Below are 15,674 nucleotides of genomic sequence, written 5' to 3' on the forward strand. Positions count from 1 at the left end.
GACCAGCCTGCTCCAGAATTCACTTTAAAAATAAACCCACTTTAGAGTATTCTTATAATTCCCCTTTGAAAATAATCTCTAACCAAATGAATATAATTGGTCTATTAGTTTAATTGATTAAAATGTTGTGCTAAAAGTCACATGTTTAATTTTTGCTTGAGCCATTAGTTTTAAATTAATTTATAAAACATATTTTTGAAGAAAAAAAAATCCTATAACAATTGGTGTGTCAGTTTTATAAAAGGATAAAACTCAAATTTCATACGTTATAGGTGTATCATTAATTTGTATGGTGCACAAAGAAAAACTTGCAAGATAACTACTGATGACCATGCAAACAAGCAAGCTAGCTAGGCCATACCGTTAAAATGCTTTTCCGCTTTAGAAATATTCCGTTTTTACTGTGATTGTGTCTTTACCCGGGGGTTTAAATTTGTAATCATTATAATTTCATTGAAAAATATTAAATGTTAATAGGAAAAGTTGAATTCACAATTTTTTTTTCTTTCTTAATCATTCAACAAATCAGGAGTTTGTAACCATGCTTTTCACTTTAATTGCATTATAACAGATGGCTCAAGACGCGGTCAAGTTTGAAATTTATCAAAATATTTTGTAATGTAAAATCAATTCATGCTAATAAAAAGGCTATAAAAAAAAAACTATCACTAATTGTAAAATTACACCGCAATTTTGATTAAGTAGGATTCAAAGTGGATTAATATATATATATATATATATATATATATATATATATATATATATATATATATATATATATATATATATATATATATATATATGTATGCAAACTTATCCTTTCTAAATTAAGATTGGGATAAAACATGTTAAACATTTAATTGTAACCAAACCATTATTATGCTAAATATTTTTTATTCTATGTACTTTTATCTCATTTTCTAACATGAAAATATTTATCAAATACTAAACTAGTGGACTTATAAAACACTTAAAAAGTATATTTCATAAATGAAAAAAAATAACCAAATTATAAATATTCAAAACAAATCAAATTCAAGCTTTATGTTTTTTTTTCATCCTAGCAAGCAAGCTTAAGGGTGTCTCTTTGAAAATAAATGAGTAACATTAACACACACACATATAACTTAAGTTTTTTACGTCTGTTTAACTCTACTTGTTTACATCACCATGAAAACCTATAAAAAGATACTGTAAAAAATAATGCAATTTTAATTATGAAGATTTGAAAGGTTTACGGATACTTTTTTTGATTCATAAAGTTTCATTTAAATAGGAAAAAAAAATACTTCACTCCTCTTATAATCCACTCTTCTCTTAACTCGATTTTTTGCATTTATTTTTCTTTATTTAAATGTTTACATAATAGGAGAAAAATGTGTAATTTAAATTAAATATGAAAAAAGTAGAGTCTCAAATAAATTGCTCCTAAGTAGGGTGCTAGCAAAGTAGGTAACGAAATTCTAGCATGAAAGTTTTTTTTTTTTTTTGAAAGAGTGACACCTGTTATGGCTTTTTAGACTTGAAAATGGAAGCATGTTATTGTGGAAGAGCCAATCTAGTCTCTCACTGTGGGAAAAACATCTTAGTCATAAGATGTATTTTTTTTCTTGAGATAAGTGTGGATGTACTATAAAAATGATCTTTAAAAAAAAAAAAAAGACCTATCTTTCTTGTTGCTTTGCTTATGGATTCTGAGACCCCTTTCCCCATTTCTCCATTATTGTATCCATCTGATTTATGTCATCAATTTGGATAAGCCACAATTTATTCACCAGATCCCAAATTAAATTACAAACAACACCATAAAATATTTTTTTTTAAGAACACAATAAAATAAATTGAAATATATAAGAACTAAACTGAGAAAAAAAAAGATAAAACACTTATGTGATCTTAGTGTGGTGAAGCTTGCTCAGGATATTTGATATTTCCATCTCCATTGTGAACTTGCGGAAGCCCCAGAAGGTGTCCATGGAGAGCTTCTTGACACCAACCAGTGCACCCATCTTGTAAACGAGGTTGAATCTGCATAACAGGAAATGAGAAATTTTTTGTTTTTTTAAAAAAAGATAATCCAGTGTAAGCAACAATAGTATGCTACCTTGAATTTGGCCCAACGTTTGGTTTTGGACCTTTGGCAGATGCGTAAGATAGCAAAGTAGTTTATTGTATCAATAACAAATAAAAAAAATGTTAAACGTCGCCTGAGAGATTCGAACTCTCGCGGGGAAACCCCATGTACTTAGCAGGCACACGCCTTAACCACTCGGCCAAAGCGACTTATATTAGACCTTCTTTAAATTTACGTATTTATACCCCTATATGTGGAACAGAACTACCATCTTGTTTAATTTCTGTACCGTGGCTTAAATTTTCAGATGAAAAATAAACCAAACCAAATCTTGTATATACCTTAGATTTGATTTTATTATCCGATAAATTATTGTATGAGTTTTTCTTCTTCTCACCAAACATCTCCATAGAAGACCCGTTCAATGCAATTAAGCACTTTTAATGGAGATTTGAAGTGTGATTTATTAACAGTTTACGTGATCTAGTTTCTTCTGCTATATCTAGTTCCCATGAATAAAAATTGATTTCGATTTTTAAAATAAAAATTTATCTAACATAACATTATAACATTTAGAATCACACTCAGCTAGCTTATTTAATTGTGTTAAGTATATGGCAGAAAACTAAATTAATGGTCTTGTTTAATTATGGGTAATTACAATAAAACGCACATACATTATTAAATGATAGAACGTTCCCAAAAAATACTATTAAATGTCAGAAATTTCTCCTTTAGTTTTAATCTTTATAATATACTCCACAAAATATGATACATCGTAAATTTTGTCATATATATCAGTATCAAAGTCTTTATAAAATATTTGAGAATAATTTTTGCACATTTAGTTTTCAGGTTTTCAATCAATATGGATGAAGAAGAAAGGCCATGCTGTTTTTAATATCATTGCTAAAAATCTTATATAGGTTAAAAAATAATTTAAAAAATGCTATTTATTTAATTTAAATTGCATGTAATTATGTACACGACGTACATTTTGCCAGGTAAAAATGTTATTATAGTCTATTTGATTTGACTGTCCTTGAATGAAAAGTTAAATATATATTTTCATAAAATATTAGCAAATATAAAAAGTCATTATAATATTTGCAAGTTGTAACAATTAAATATAAATAAAAAGATTTTATTATCGAACCATAATAAGCAAGTTATCACCAATCTCTCTTTTTATGTAAATGGGCCATGCATCAGCAGCATCACTTGGTTTGTTCATATAAACCCGTGACTATGTGTCAGACGAAAAGATCCCCATGAATTTTGTAATTTTTGTACAAGGGGACAAAACATTGAATGGGGAGATTACAATGCAGTAAGGTATCTAATGCTATAGAATTCATTTTAAAATGGTTTTTATATCCATATATTAAGACATGTAAATACAAATGCATTTGTGTGTGATCGAAGAGGAGCTTATGTAAAAACCAAGATACAATATTTTTCTTGTCTTATATTCGCATGGTGATGCTATGAGAAAGTTGTCGCGATTGCTCTATTTATAATAGAGTTGTATTGATAAAGTGAAAGACTGTACAGTTGCTAATTGTAATTAAGGATGACAAGAGAAAGTAACTTGGAATGCATGTGAAACCACAAACAAAAGCAGCCAACAGCAACTACGCATGCAGACACGGAAACCTTCTGATTTGTACGTCTAGCCCTGGCTCCCTCGATTAAGCACTGTCCATATATATAATAAGAGCCTGTTATTATGTTCCATTCACAATCACAGCTTTTGGGAGGCGCACTCATAAGAAGGGAATCAAAGGATAGTCTCCCACCTTTTTTTATAGCTACAAACATTAATTAGGTAGTTGTCCTAATCTTGACAATTAAATATTAAGCTGCTGGGTTTTAAACGGGAATATCATGAGTTACTCAATGAAATTATGAAAAGACTCACGATTTCAGTCGATATGCTAGCTAACATATACACAAAGTTATGTTTTAATGATGCTTCTACTCGCAGAATGTAGACATGCAAATATGGGATATCTCTGTATTCTTTCGTCTGTATGAGAGAGGGATTTCATTTATTTCACGCAATAGTTTGCTGTATCAAACATGTGTTCACCACAAATGAATTTTAATTAATTAGTAGATCAAGGTGATTCAAAATCACTTAACATACTCCTATATTATTATTATTGGCGGATTAGGCAAATTTAACCCATTTTATCATTTGTTGGTGTCAGTTTGTTTATATGTGATGTGTTAATGATTCATTGTGGTAGATCTCCTAGTATTTCATCCTTCTCAAAAATATCATCCTTAATCGATATGTAGATATTTTTTTAAATATTTTATTGATTAAGGTAATGTTCATGGGCATGAAAAAGAGAATGAGAAAACACTAATTTTTTTTATATATTTTAAGACCATTGGTAATAAAAGTATAGTTATTTATATTTTGGTTTGTTTACCACTAATATCTGAATATCAGTTCAAATAAAGAAGCATTATTATGTTTAACAAAATTTTCCTCTAAATAATATCAGTCCTTATTTGTTCTTTACATTTTGTCCTATATACAATTTAGCGCCTACTCTTTTCATTTTTTTTTAATTATATAGCATAATTTTTATATGATTTTAATATTTATGTAAATAGAGTCATAAATCTTCAAAGATTTCTCCCACTTACTTCAATTATAATTGTGGAGAATGATTTCAAAGAGCTTCATTCACTCTCGTTCATTAGAAAGTCAAAAGAAAACCTCAATTAATCCTTTTCTTTGTGCATATAAACTCAATTTAGGGCCTGCAAAACTACTTTTGGTTTCTGGGAGAACTTCTTGGAGGCGTTGGGCAAGATTTTGCAGTAAAAGTTGCGCCGAACACTCTCCGTCGCATTGGGTTTTTTTTTTTTTTAGTGGTAGGGTGTTGCTTGTATTGGTAGCGTGTTGGGTGCCCTGACAAAAAATAGGGTGTATTCACTTTAGATATCTTCATGAGAGTTGTAAATAGATTTGTCATTAAAATTTTGACATTAGTCTCATCAACTTCAAGTCTTATCTCATCTATATATATATATATATATATATATATATATATGATCCACGTTGAACCTGATCTTAATTAATCGTTTTATTAGAATTGTAGATCCTTTCTTGAATTCTTCATAGACACTAAAATTAATGACTTGATCTTTTATGTCGATCACTCTCAAATCTTCTTCCTTCTTGTTTATTTTTTCTCCTTTAAAATTAAGTATAATTATGTTTTTTTTTTTTCATTAACAATCTCGAAATATGAATAAAATAAAAATGTATACAATTGAATTATAACTTCTTGAAAATCTTTCTCACCTCACTTTTCCAGAAGTTAAAGTATACAACTTAATTTTGAACTTATAAAAAAATTGATTTATTTTATATCCTTATCATTTCTTTTTCTTATGAATACCTGTGGGAAAAAAAATATTCAAACTGCATCCAGCTCTAGTACACTGTTCAGCACATGAGTGGGATGTCCATTGTCTAACAAGGAAGCTTGTCATTGGAGAAAATTAATAAAGCATGCACGCATATATCATTGATCATTCTTGTCGTTGTGCTACTTTTTGTTGTGCTTCGTTCTTGTAATTAAGTGTCCCGGATCGCACAAGTAGTATAAAACGGTAAGAACCGAGTATCAAACTCCCGGGGAACTTGTGTTATCTGGCAAGCTATATATATATATATATATATATATATATATATATATATGTATGTATGTGTGTGTGTGTGTGTGTGGAACGTCAAATTATATGCGTGGAATGGAACGTCAAATTATATTTCAAGACAAGAAAAAAAGGCGTTTTATTCATCCTCTACACATCTAATGATTCTTTGATTTCTTTTCAACACCATAATGCTGCATAACATCTGAAATATAACGTAATACCAATAGTACTCTATCATGCATGGGCAACAAACACAAATGAGGTTTAATTAGCTAAAGATAAATAGTTGAATGCAGCATATTGTTATTAGCAGCCTTGCTGTAAAGTGTCGATGGTGCTTATGGTCGAATCAAGAGAAGATTTGATGGATAAGTGAACATAACGAGCATAGTACAAAAAAAAAAAAAAAAACCATAGGCATAGATTTAATTTCCACTAAAACACCCTCTTGCATGAAAAAGAATGGTGATCGAAGATATGGGTGGACCCTCCTCCGCGACGCGTTTCCAGCTGTTTAATCCATGTCTTCATGTGTTTGTTCTTAATTTGATGAAGACAAAAGTATCTCCCCGAAATCTATCCTTCACAAACTCAACTGATATGATCCAAATTTGGTAAATGCACATTACTCTTAATTAAGTGCTTGGTATAGCTACTAATTAAGATTAGTGCGCATGTGATGTTGATATTCGACGTTTAATTCTCCTATCTTTTCCCATGGCTGTATTAATTTAAGGTAAGTCTGAAAATAGACTTCTAGAAAATATAAGTAAATTTTTAATAAATATTTTCTAACTTATTTTTTCTTTAGAATAAAACATAAAAATGATAGACCAATATAAATTCAATGTTGTAAAAAATTATAAACTAATATAAAATTAATTTAAAAACAATTTTTAAAATTAAAAAGTGAGAAGAAAATCAAACATGCTCAGATACTCTTATAATCTTATTCTCCATTTTTTTTTATCTTTAAACTCTTTAATCCAAATATGTTTTCACTCTAGGTGGAAAATGAACAAATATCTCCACTCAAGTTGGCAACTGAGCATATTAAACTGAAGCTAAAATGAATGGTGAAAAAATATTTCTCTCCCTATGCTAGTATGCTTTTAATCTTCAGTAACATGACGCTCTGATTGGTTTTATTCAAGAGAGAACTAGAAAGATAGATAGATAAAAATAAAAGAAAGATAATTAGAAAAGATAAATACAATGAAAACAAAATAGAACGTTTCGGTTGTTTAAATTAAGAGAAAAAGGATTTAAAAATAAAGTAGAAAGAAAATATTAAAATTGTAAAGTTATTTGGTTTGAATGAAATGGAATGAGAGAATTGAAAAACTTGTAAAAAATACTATTATACTCTAAGCATATTTGTGTCAGTTGACTAAATTTAATCGATTAAATTTAATGCATAATCCATTAAATTGATGCTTTTAATCGATTATATAATACAAATAATCAATTATACAATAATTCGACACAATTCCAATAATCAATTATTCAAAAGTGACAAAGTGTGTGTTTGGATAGATATTTTTAAAATTAATTTTGAAGTGATATTGTTTGGGTTTGAATGTTTTATTATAAAATCAAATTGAAAGTAAAATTTATACTCAAAATTCATAATTTTGGATCTAATGCATAAATTACTTAAAATTATTTTAACTCATAATTAATTTTAAATTTTTTCTAAAGGTGAAACTAAATTTATCTAAAATTAATTTCAGACTGAAAATCAATTTTTCAAAGTGAAACTGGAGTTGAATTCAATTCCCATAGTTGATTGTTTAAAAGTATTATAGGGTTCAATTTAGACACAACAGGGGTATAAAAGTGAAAACACTGTGCTGACACTTTAGTCGCATGTAGCGGCATCACACAAGGGAGAAAAATTTTAATCGTGACCCAAATTAATTCTATCGTAACTCATTTCCACCAAAATCTCCACACCTAATTTTGTCTTCCTTCTCTTCTCAAAATCTCTGCTATTACGAAACATAATGTACTAAGATATTTTGCCCCTAGCCATACCAGCTAGCTTATAAGAGATTTAGATAGCAACTTTGATTTCTCAAATGCATTGATTCAAATCTCCATATTGGTTATTGGTAAAAGCTTAATTGTCTTACTCCCTAAAAAATCATTTGAGAAGACTTTTGTCTTCCCCTCACGATTTTAAGACATGTAACTCACCAATAGTGTAAGGGTAAGAAATTTTTATTAGTTATTAATGTTCATGGACAAAAAAGAAATCTTCTTTTTGTTTGTTTTGAATATAATTATTTTTAGAATTGAACTCATTTCCTTTTCAAATAATTAAAATCAAGCAAAATATAAAAAATAAATAATCCTTTAATCTGTAATTTTATTAAAATTTATATCAGTTGGTTTTGAAAGAAAAATTATCAATTTTTTATTTATTTTTTCGTTAACATTAATGATTATCGTTTTTGAAGTTAAAAACTAAAGTTTGTAGTCAGTAAAAGGAAATTTAGATAAATTTGTTAACATATACTAATTAGAAAATAAAATAAATAAGGGAGGTAAAATGAAACAAATTTCTTTTACAAGTTAATTTAATTTTTAAAAAGTTAAAAAAAAAAATAAAAAAATCGAGCCTTGTAATGTCACATGAAATACCTGAAAATTATAGAAACAATTTTGAAGTTAAGAATCAAATATAAAACTCAATTAAAAGTTTTCATTGAGTTGAAAGCTAATATAAAAGAAGGTGTTACAATGGTGGACACTTGAAAAAAAAGAGTTTGATGATGTTTGGAGAAGGAGGGGAAGATGCAAAGGCGTTGTTGTGAAAACTGAAAAGCCCGGGGGAGAAAAAGTAAGTGAGGAAGGTGAAACAGCACCCCAAAATTGTTGTGTTTTTATAAAGTTGTTTATTGATTCCCTGAGATTGCATTGTAATTGGGCGATTAAGCCATGGATTCATCAATTTCCCTTTTCTTTCTCCTCCTCCAACTCACAATGCTATCTGCGACCAAGAAGACTTATATAGTGCACATGAAACAACGCCACGATTCCTCCGTGCACCCCACGCAGCGTGACTGGTACGCTGCCACTCTAGATTCTTCTCCAGACTCTCTCCTTTATGCCTACACCGCCTCTTACAACGGCTTCGCTGCCATACTCGACCCTCAAGAAGCCCACGTGCTGCGAGCTTCCGATTCCGTCCTGGGCGTCTACGAGGACACGCGCTACACGCTTCACACCACTCGCACCCCCGAGTTCCTGGGCCTCCAGGCCCATTCCGCCTTCTGGCAAGACCTCCACCAGGCCTCACACGACGTCGTCATAGGTGTCCTCGACACTGGCGTCTGGCCCGAATCGCAAAGCTTCGACGATTCCCAAATGCCTCAAATCCCCACTCGCTGGCGCGGTAACTGCGAGTCCGCACCTGACTTCGACCCTTCTCTCTGTAACAACAAACTCATCGGCGCTCGAAGCTTCTCCAAGGGCTACCGCATGGCCTCTGCTAACGCTAGAAAAAACAGAGAACCTGCTTCGCCGCGTGACCTCGACGGCCACGGCACCCACACCGCCTCCACCGCCGCTGGCTCCGCCGTTTCCAACGCCACGCTCCTCGGCTACGCCACCGGCACGGCCCGCGGGATGGCGCCGCAGGCGCGCGTGGCGGCCTACAAAGTCTGCTGGACCGGCGGCTGCTTCGCCTCCGACATTCTCGCCGGAATGGATCAGGCTATCCAGGACGGCGTCGACGTCCTTTCGCTCTCCCTCGGTGGCTCCTCCTCCTCCGTCCCTTACTACTTCGACAACATCGCCATCGGAGCCTTCGCGGCGCTGGAGAGAGGCATCTTCGTCGCGTGCTCGGCGGGGAACACCGGACCTCGCAGCGGTTCTGTCGCGAATGTCGCTCCGTGGATCATGACTGTCGGCGCCGGCACGCTGGACCGTGATTTTCCGGCGTACGCTACTCTCGGAAACGGAAAACGCTTTGCCGGAGTTTCGCTTTACAGTGGAGAGGGGATGGGAGACGAACCGGTCGGTTTGGTTTATTTCAGCGACCGGTCGAACTCGTCAGGCAGCATTTGCATGCCGGGTTCGCTCGACCCGGACAGCGTGCGCGGGAAGGTGGTGGTTTGTGACAGGGGACTCAACTCGCGCGTGGAGAAGGGTGCAGTGGTGCGCGACGCCGGCGGGGTTGGGATGATACTCGCAAACACGGCGGCGAGTGGCGAGGGACTGGTGGCGGACAGTCACTTGGTGGCCGCCGTGGCGGTGGGGGAATCCGCGGGGGATGAGATCAGAGAGTACGCGTCTTTGGATCCTAATCCAACCGCTGTTCTCAGCTTCGGTGGGACCGTGTTAAACGTGAGGCCCTCGCCAGTGGTGGCAGCATTCAGCTCTCGCGGGCCCAATGGAGTCACGGCCCAAATACTAAAACCCGATGTTATTGGGCCTGGAGTGAACATCTTAGCGGGATGGTCTGGTGCCGTTGGCCCATCTGGGTCCCAAGACACTCGCAAAACTGGCTTTAACATCATGTCTGGAACTTCCATGTCTTGTCCCCACATAAGTGGTTTGGCTGCGTTGTTGAAAGCTGCGCATCCAGATTGGAGTCCAAGTGCTATCAAATCTGCACTAATGACAACGGCTTATACCTATGACAACACAGAGTCTCCACTTCGTGATGCAACGGGCGAAGAATCCCTCTCCACACCATGGGCCTATGGGGCCGGTCATGTCAACCCACAAAAGGCCCTATCTCCTGGGCTTCTTTATGATGCCTCCACCCAAGACTACATTTACTTTTTGTGCTCCTTGAACTACACCCTCGACCATCTTAGACTCCTTGTGAAGCATCCTGATGCCAATTGTTCTAAAAAATTTGCTGACCCTGGCGACCTCAACTATCCATCCTTCTCGGTTGTTTTCGGAAGCAACAAGGTTGTTCGATACACGCGCACGTTGACCAACGTGGGGGAACCGGGATCCGCGTATGACGTGGCGGTGAGCGCGCCATCCACCGTGGACATAACGGTGAATCCAAATAAGCTTGAGTTTGGAGAAGTAGGGGAAAGGCAAACGTACACGGTGACATTTGTGTCGAATAGGAGTGTTAATGATTCCGCTACGTCTGGTTTTGGTAGCATTATGTGGAGCAATGAACAACACCAAGTTAGGAGCCCGGTTGCATTTACATGGACCTATTTTTGAGGTAATGCTAGAGTGAAATGAAAAAGAAAAGCTGCATGACTTTAGTCTTTAGTCACATTGCCGTTGCCATCAGTCGAGATTGTAAAAGCAACATTGACAGTCGTTAACAGTGTGTGTATCACGTGGCAGAATGCTATATATCAAGAATGCTTACGACTATTATTAATTTCAATGTTTCAGAATCCTCAATCAGTGTGTGAATATTCACCATCTAAATTTGCGTGTTTCTCTAGATCGTGTGCATGGTGCACACAAAAATTTCAAACTGAACCAAACGTGGACTAACAAAGGCAGAGGCAGATGCAAGTAATGGCTATGTTTTGAGTTTTTCACTGATCCCGGGATCAGGTGGCCAATTTCATAAAAATGGAAACCCATAACGGACAACTTTGCGCTACTGAGCACCCCATGTGCAATTGATGGATTTTATTTTATTTTTCTCTTCTCATCCTGTGTTGGTACAGGCGTGCAGTTAAAGGTAGTGGCATGTTCTACCGCTGTACATACTACACACGGTCATTTCAAAGTTAACACTTCCTCTGAATTACTAATTACTAGTTATTTCGAAGGGTCTTATATTCCAAACGATCTTGGCCATGAATGGCTACTAATCGGTGTACCAAATGAAAAGACATTTCCTGTGTCCTGTGTCCTGTGTCAGTCATACAGAAAAAGGTAGTTCACAGCAATCACTTATTTTCCTGCCGTGCCATTTGATTATTTCGTCGATCATCAATTTTCTGGTAGGACCACAGGGTTTGAAACTTGGAGGAAAAAAAATCAATAAGACAAAAAAGAAAACACTTTTTCTTCTGTTTTCGGAGATAAAACGCTTTATCCTTATCGTGTTTTCAGGAAGCTGACAGGGGTTTTGCAACATGTAAAAAGAACCCAACTGGCTTTAGCAATCAAGCTCCATTAAAACGCCAAAGGTTAATAATAATATATAACACTTTTTTATACTACTCTTCTGCATTAACAAAATGGAACAAACATTGATTAAACTGATCAAAGCATGCAATCGTAATCAATAGCTATTTTCTACTATTGCGTCTTTCATTTCACTTGCAACATTGGAGATTAACAACAGCAAAGGATCCAACTTATCTGACCCACAGTTATAATACTACATTTGCTTCAAGTATCCATATAGTGCACAATCTAACTTACAACATTTATAACCCTTTATATTTCCAAAATTTATACTCTAGCTATTATGAATGCAATTTTGATAACAAAAGCTTCAGATTTTTTCTTCTTTTTTTTTTTGCTTTTCCCTTTGGAAGGAGTATACTAGCAACAAAAACAACAAGGTCTCCAACATGACTTTGTACAACAGCAACATGGGCTTACCTTTGGACAGCTTGGGCAAGAGCAAGTGCAGGTGCATTTGCAACTGCAGCAAGAGGGGCAAGATGGACAAGTTGGGCACCCAAAATTGCAACTACGTGGGAAAGTACAACAATTTCCAAAACCGCAACCCTCTTTACAGCAATTTGATTTGGGGCAAGAGCAACAACAGCTCCACTTTGGTAAGGAGCAGCATTTGATGGATGGAAGACAGCTGCAACTGCAACTGCATGGTTTGCAGTCACAACAGCAGCGTGGCAATTTTAGTTGTAAAGATAACCCTTCACAGCAGCAACAGCAGCAACAGATCCAAGAGAGGTTAAAACAGGGCATGCCACTGCATATAAAAAAGTTACTGAGTGTTATTCATGAATCTTGATAGTTATTAAATAAGGCCTATTATGAAATGAGGTGCTGCTTTCAATAAATGAAATTTAACCAGCTTATCAATCATTGTCTAATGGGAACTCCGGTTTATCTCAGATATACACACACCACTGTTAACTGAATGCATCATTCAGCAACACTCCAACGTGCTTGTTTGATGCACAAAAAAAAATGACAAGATAACATGACATAATCTTTAAAATTAGGCATAGTTCAAAAGTGCTGTTCCTTAAAGCTAAACCATAGTCTTCACAGAAAGGGAAAGGGTCCCTCTCATTAGTCATTAGTCGTTTTCTTTTTACAAGAAGATACTCAAGTGAAAAAGGGGCAAGAGTGGAAAAGAAATTATTTGCTGGAGACTGATGCTTAATCTCTTTCTTGTCATACTTTTCAACAAATAACTGCATGTGTGTGAAAACAGACTACATAGTATTACATCAGATAGATATCAGGAAACGTAAATTCGTATTTACTATTTAATCAATAAAGCAGCTAGTTATTTGTGAGTGATATCATAATTATATTTGTGCAAAACTTGTTTAATCTATTTGCATTGAAACCAAAATTTCATACATATACAGTTGGCATAAACAGATAAAGTAACGGGATAAACAAGTGGTACCAGAGCCACTTCCAGAAGCCACATGACCGACGGTTCTTCTTGGTTCTGCTTGAAAGAGAAGAAGGCATAAGAATCATGATCTCTTTTTAAACACTAACAAATGATGAATGATGACAACAGTTCTTACGAAGGTAACAGAGGATCTGCGTTTGCCATCACATAATCAGCAATCCTGCAATATTGTGCCATTCAATCAGCAAAGTACATTTGGCTAGCAATAATTGAAACATCCAAAGGAATTTCTCTAGTTTCATTTCTTAGTTTCACAATCTAAATGGCATATAAAAACATACTCTTTGCAGCATCTTGAAGCTGCTTGAAGGCCTTCAACAGATTTTAATTCTTCCTGCTAGATGCAAAATTGTCAGTAAACTTGATTTTAACACCAAAAGATGCCAGAAAGAAACTGCACAAACTTGTTCAAAATTGGCAAGTTTGACTGCATAATCATGGTGCCATCATGTTACTGGTTGCTACTTTTCTAACAACACATCTAATTTACTTACTGAGAGGGGAGGGGAACAAATAATTACACAGAAATGTTTTGTATATGTGAGTAAAAAAAAAAAAATAACACCCATGGCATCCTTCATTATTCACAGACAAGAGATTCTGCAAATAAAAATAACATTTTTAGCAGTGCGTGTAGCTACCAACCACCTTACATTAACCACAGTAACTGAGCAAATTATTGATCAAACCGTTAGGAAGCCTCCAAAGGCAGAAGATCACTGGAAGAGGCCATGAATTAGTTGAAAGTTTGAAACACTTCTTTCCAAATTCAAAAAGAAAAAAAAAGTCGCAGTCATAGATAACCTAACTAACTACTCAGGAACCCTGGCAGAGATAATCTCATTAATTACTCTGTTTCATTCCGAAAGCTAAGTAGCGATCACGAAAATGCCACTCCACTTCGTCATCTCGGATCATTACAAAAGGCATGTTACTGTCACATTCCCTCCATTTCGAAACCTCAACATTCTCAAAAACCCGAGAGTTGAAGAAGTTCCAGAACGGTGTAAAAGAGGGAGTTGAAATTGAAAAAGAAGCAAAAAAAAAAAAAACCCACCTCGAGAAAAGTGATTTCCCTCTCGAGCATGTGAACCCTGGCGGTTTCACGGCGCTTGCCATACAAATCTGGGTACTCCGGCGGGGACTTGGGGGAGGGTGGAGGCAGAGAAGGGACGGAAGAAGAACGAACGGTGGTGGTGGTGGTGGTGGTGGGAGAAGTGGCCATTGAAGAGAGAGAGAGAGAGAGAGGAAGGTGAAATAGACAGAACAAGAAATGGCAGAGGTAGCAGGCAGTAATAGCAGAAGTCCTTGTTGATGCACTAAGGAAGGGGGCACAAGTATCAGTAATGGTAAGTGACAAAGAAGAAGCGGCAAATGAGGTTAGGTGTGAATACCATACGAAAAGACTGTGGCAGGGGCAGTAAATAGGCCCTCTGACAAGGGATAATTAAGAAACACCCAGAAACCCCTCAAAGAAATTATTAAATTTAAATTAAAAATCCAAACTTGAATTGAATTGAATGGAAGGGTTGTTTGAGCATGAGCGTTATAAAGGGTTGAATTGAAGAAGAAAAGGAAAAGTAACTGAAAAGAGTGATAATGAGGGTAGAAAGAGAGTCATTATTGTGGACTGGACGGACAGGGCAAGAGTGGAAGGGGGAAAGAATACATCCAATATTCAATAATAATAAAACCAAGTACTAGTAAAATGAGGGAGGGAGAAGAATCTGAGGCTGAGGATGAAGGTATTTTTTTGATTCTGAGAGTAGCACATCTTTTGTGCATGGTGTAAGGTAATAATAATTGAAAAGGGTATTTAATTATAAATAGTAAAGACGGCTGAGGGAAAGCCTGCGACTGCAAGTTGCAGTACGAACCCATTTAGCAAAGTTGGGGAGGTTTCGATTGAGATTTTGAGGTTTTGTTTAGGTAAATAGGCAATGTAGGAGTAATGTAATGCCTCGTGAGGGAGTGAAATGGGGTTTTTTTTTTCTTCTCTTTTATTATTATGTGCTTTGATTTGAAAAACTTTGTTTTTTATTTAATTTGTTTGTGCTGGTGGTGCAGGCAGCGAGCACTGAGTAGTGTGGCCTGGTGTTGCAGAGAGCAAGCGAAAAGCACGATGGGAATACCTCAGACCGCACGTGACCGCTGCGTAGGAAAGAGAAATCGTTGTGTTTTAGGCGCCACTCATCGGCCACACGACGAATTTGCCCTGATTTTGAGAACACAAAATATACTATAAAGCAAGCGCCAACCATCAACTCCTTCCCAACAACATATACACAATACTGTAATAATTTTAAATTTTTACTATTTCCCTAAGAGTGTGTATTTGACATGTTTTTT

At 35.5% G+C, this 15,674-nt stretch overlaps 2 protein-coding genes and 1 non-coding gene across 4 annotated transcripts; 1 reads left to right on the top strand and 2 right to left on the bottom strand.

Annotated features, from left to right (window-relative positions):
• Window positions 1-2,201: 2,201 nt before the first annotated feature.
• TRNAS-GCU (transfer RNA serine (anticodon GCU)) lies at window positions 2,202-2,283 on the bottom strand. The gene has a single exon. It is a non-coding gene; the product is annotated as a tRNA-Ser (tRNA).
• A 6,092-nt stretch (window positions 2,284-8,375) lies between these two features.
• On the top strand, window positions 8,376-11,126 carry LOC100786523 (subtilisin-like protease SBT1.8). Its single transcript, XM_003541262.5, has one exon. The coding sequence runs from the start codon at window positions 8,699-8,701 to the stop codon at window positions 10,952-10,954; it is 2,256 nt and encodes a 751-aa protein (XP_003541310.1). The 5' UTR covers window positions 8,376-8,698; the 3' UTR covers window positions 10,955-11,126.
• Window positions 11,127-11,970: 844 nt separating this feature from the next.
• Window positions 11,971-15,360, bottom strand: LOC100787066 (guanine nucleotide-binding protein subunit gamma 3). 2 transcript variants are annotated; one of them, XM_006593891.4, is made up of 5 exons: window positions 14,383-15,360; window positions 13,607-13,662; window positions 13,441-13,485; window positions 13,314-13,358; window positions 11,971-12,641 (listed from the first exon to the last, which is right to left on the bottom strand). In XM_006593891.4, the coding sequence occupies exons 1-5, from the start codon at window positions 14,548-14,550 to the stop codon at window positions 12,248-12,250; spliced, it is 708 nt and encodes a 235-aa protein (XP_006593954.1). In that variant the 5' UTR covers window positions 14,551-15,360; the 3' UTR covers window positions 11,971-12,247. The 2 variants fall into 2 exon arrangements, with proteins under 2 accessions (XP_006593954.1, XP_006593955.1); XM_006593892.4 differs by having other exon boundaries at window positions 13,607-13,659; window positions 14,383-15,353.
• Window positions 15,361-15,674: the final 314 nt, after the last annotated feature.

The sequence above is a fragment of the Glycine max genome, chromosome 13, assembly GCF_000004515.6.
Source record: "Glycine max cultivar Williams 82 chromosome 13, Glycine_max_v4.0, whole genome shotgun sequence".
NCBI classification, from domain to species: domain Eukaryota; kingdom Viridiplantae; phylum Streptophyta; class Magnoliopsida; order Fabales; family Fabaceae; genus Glycine; species Glycine max.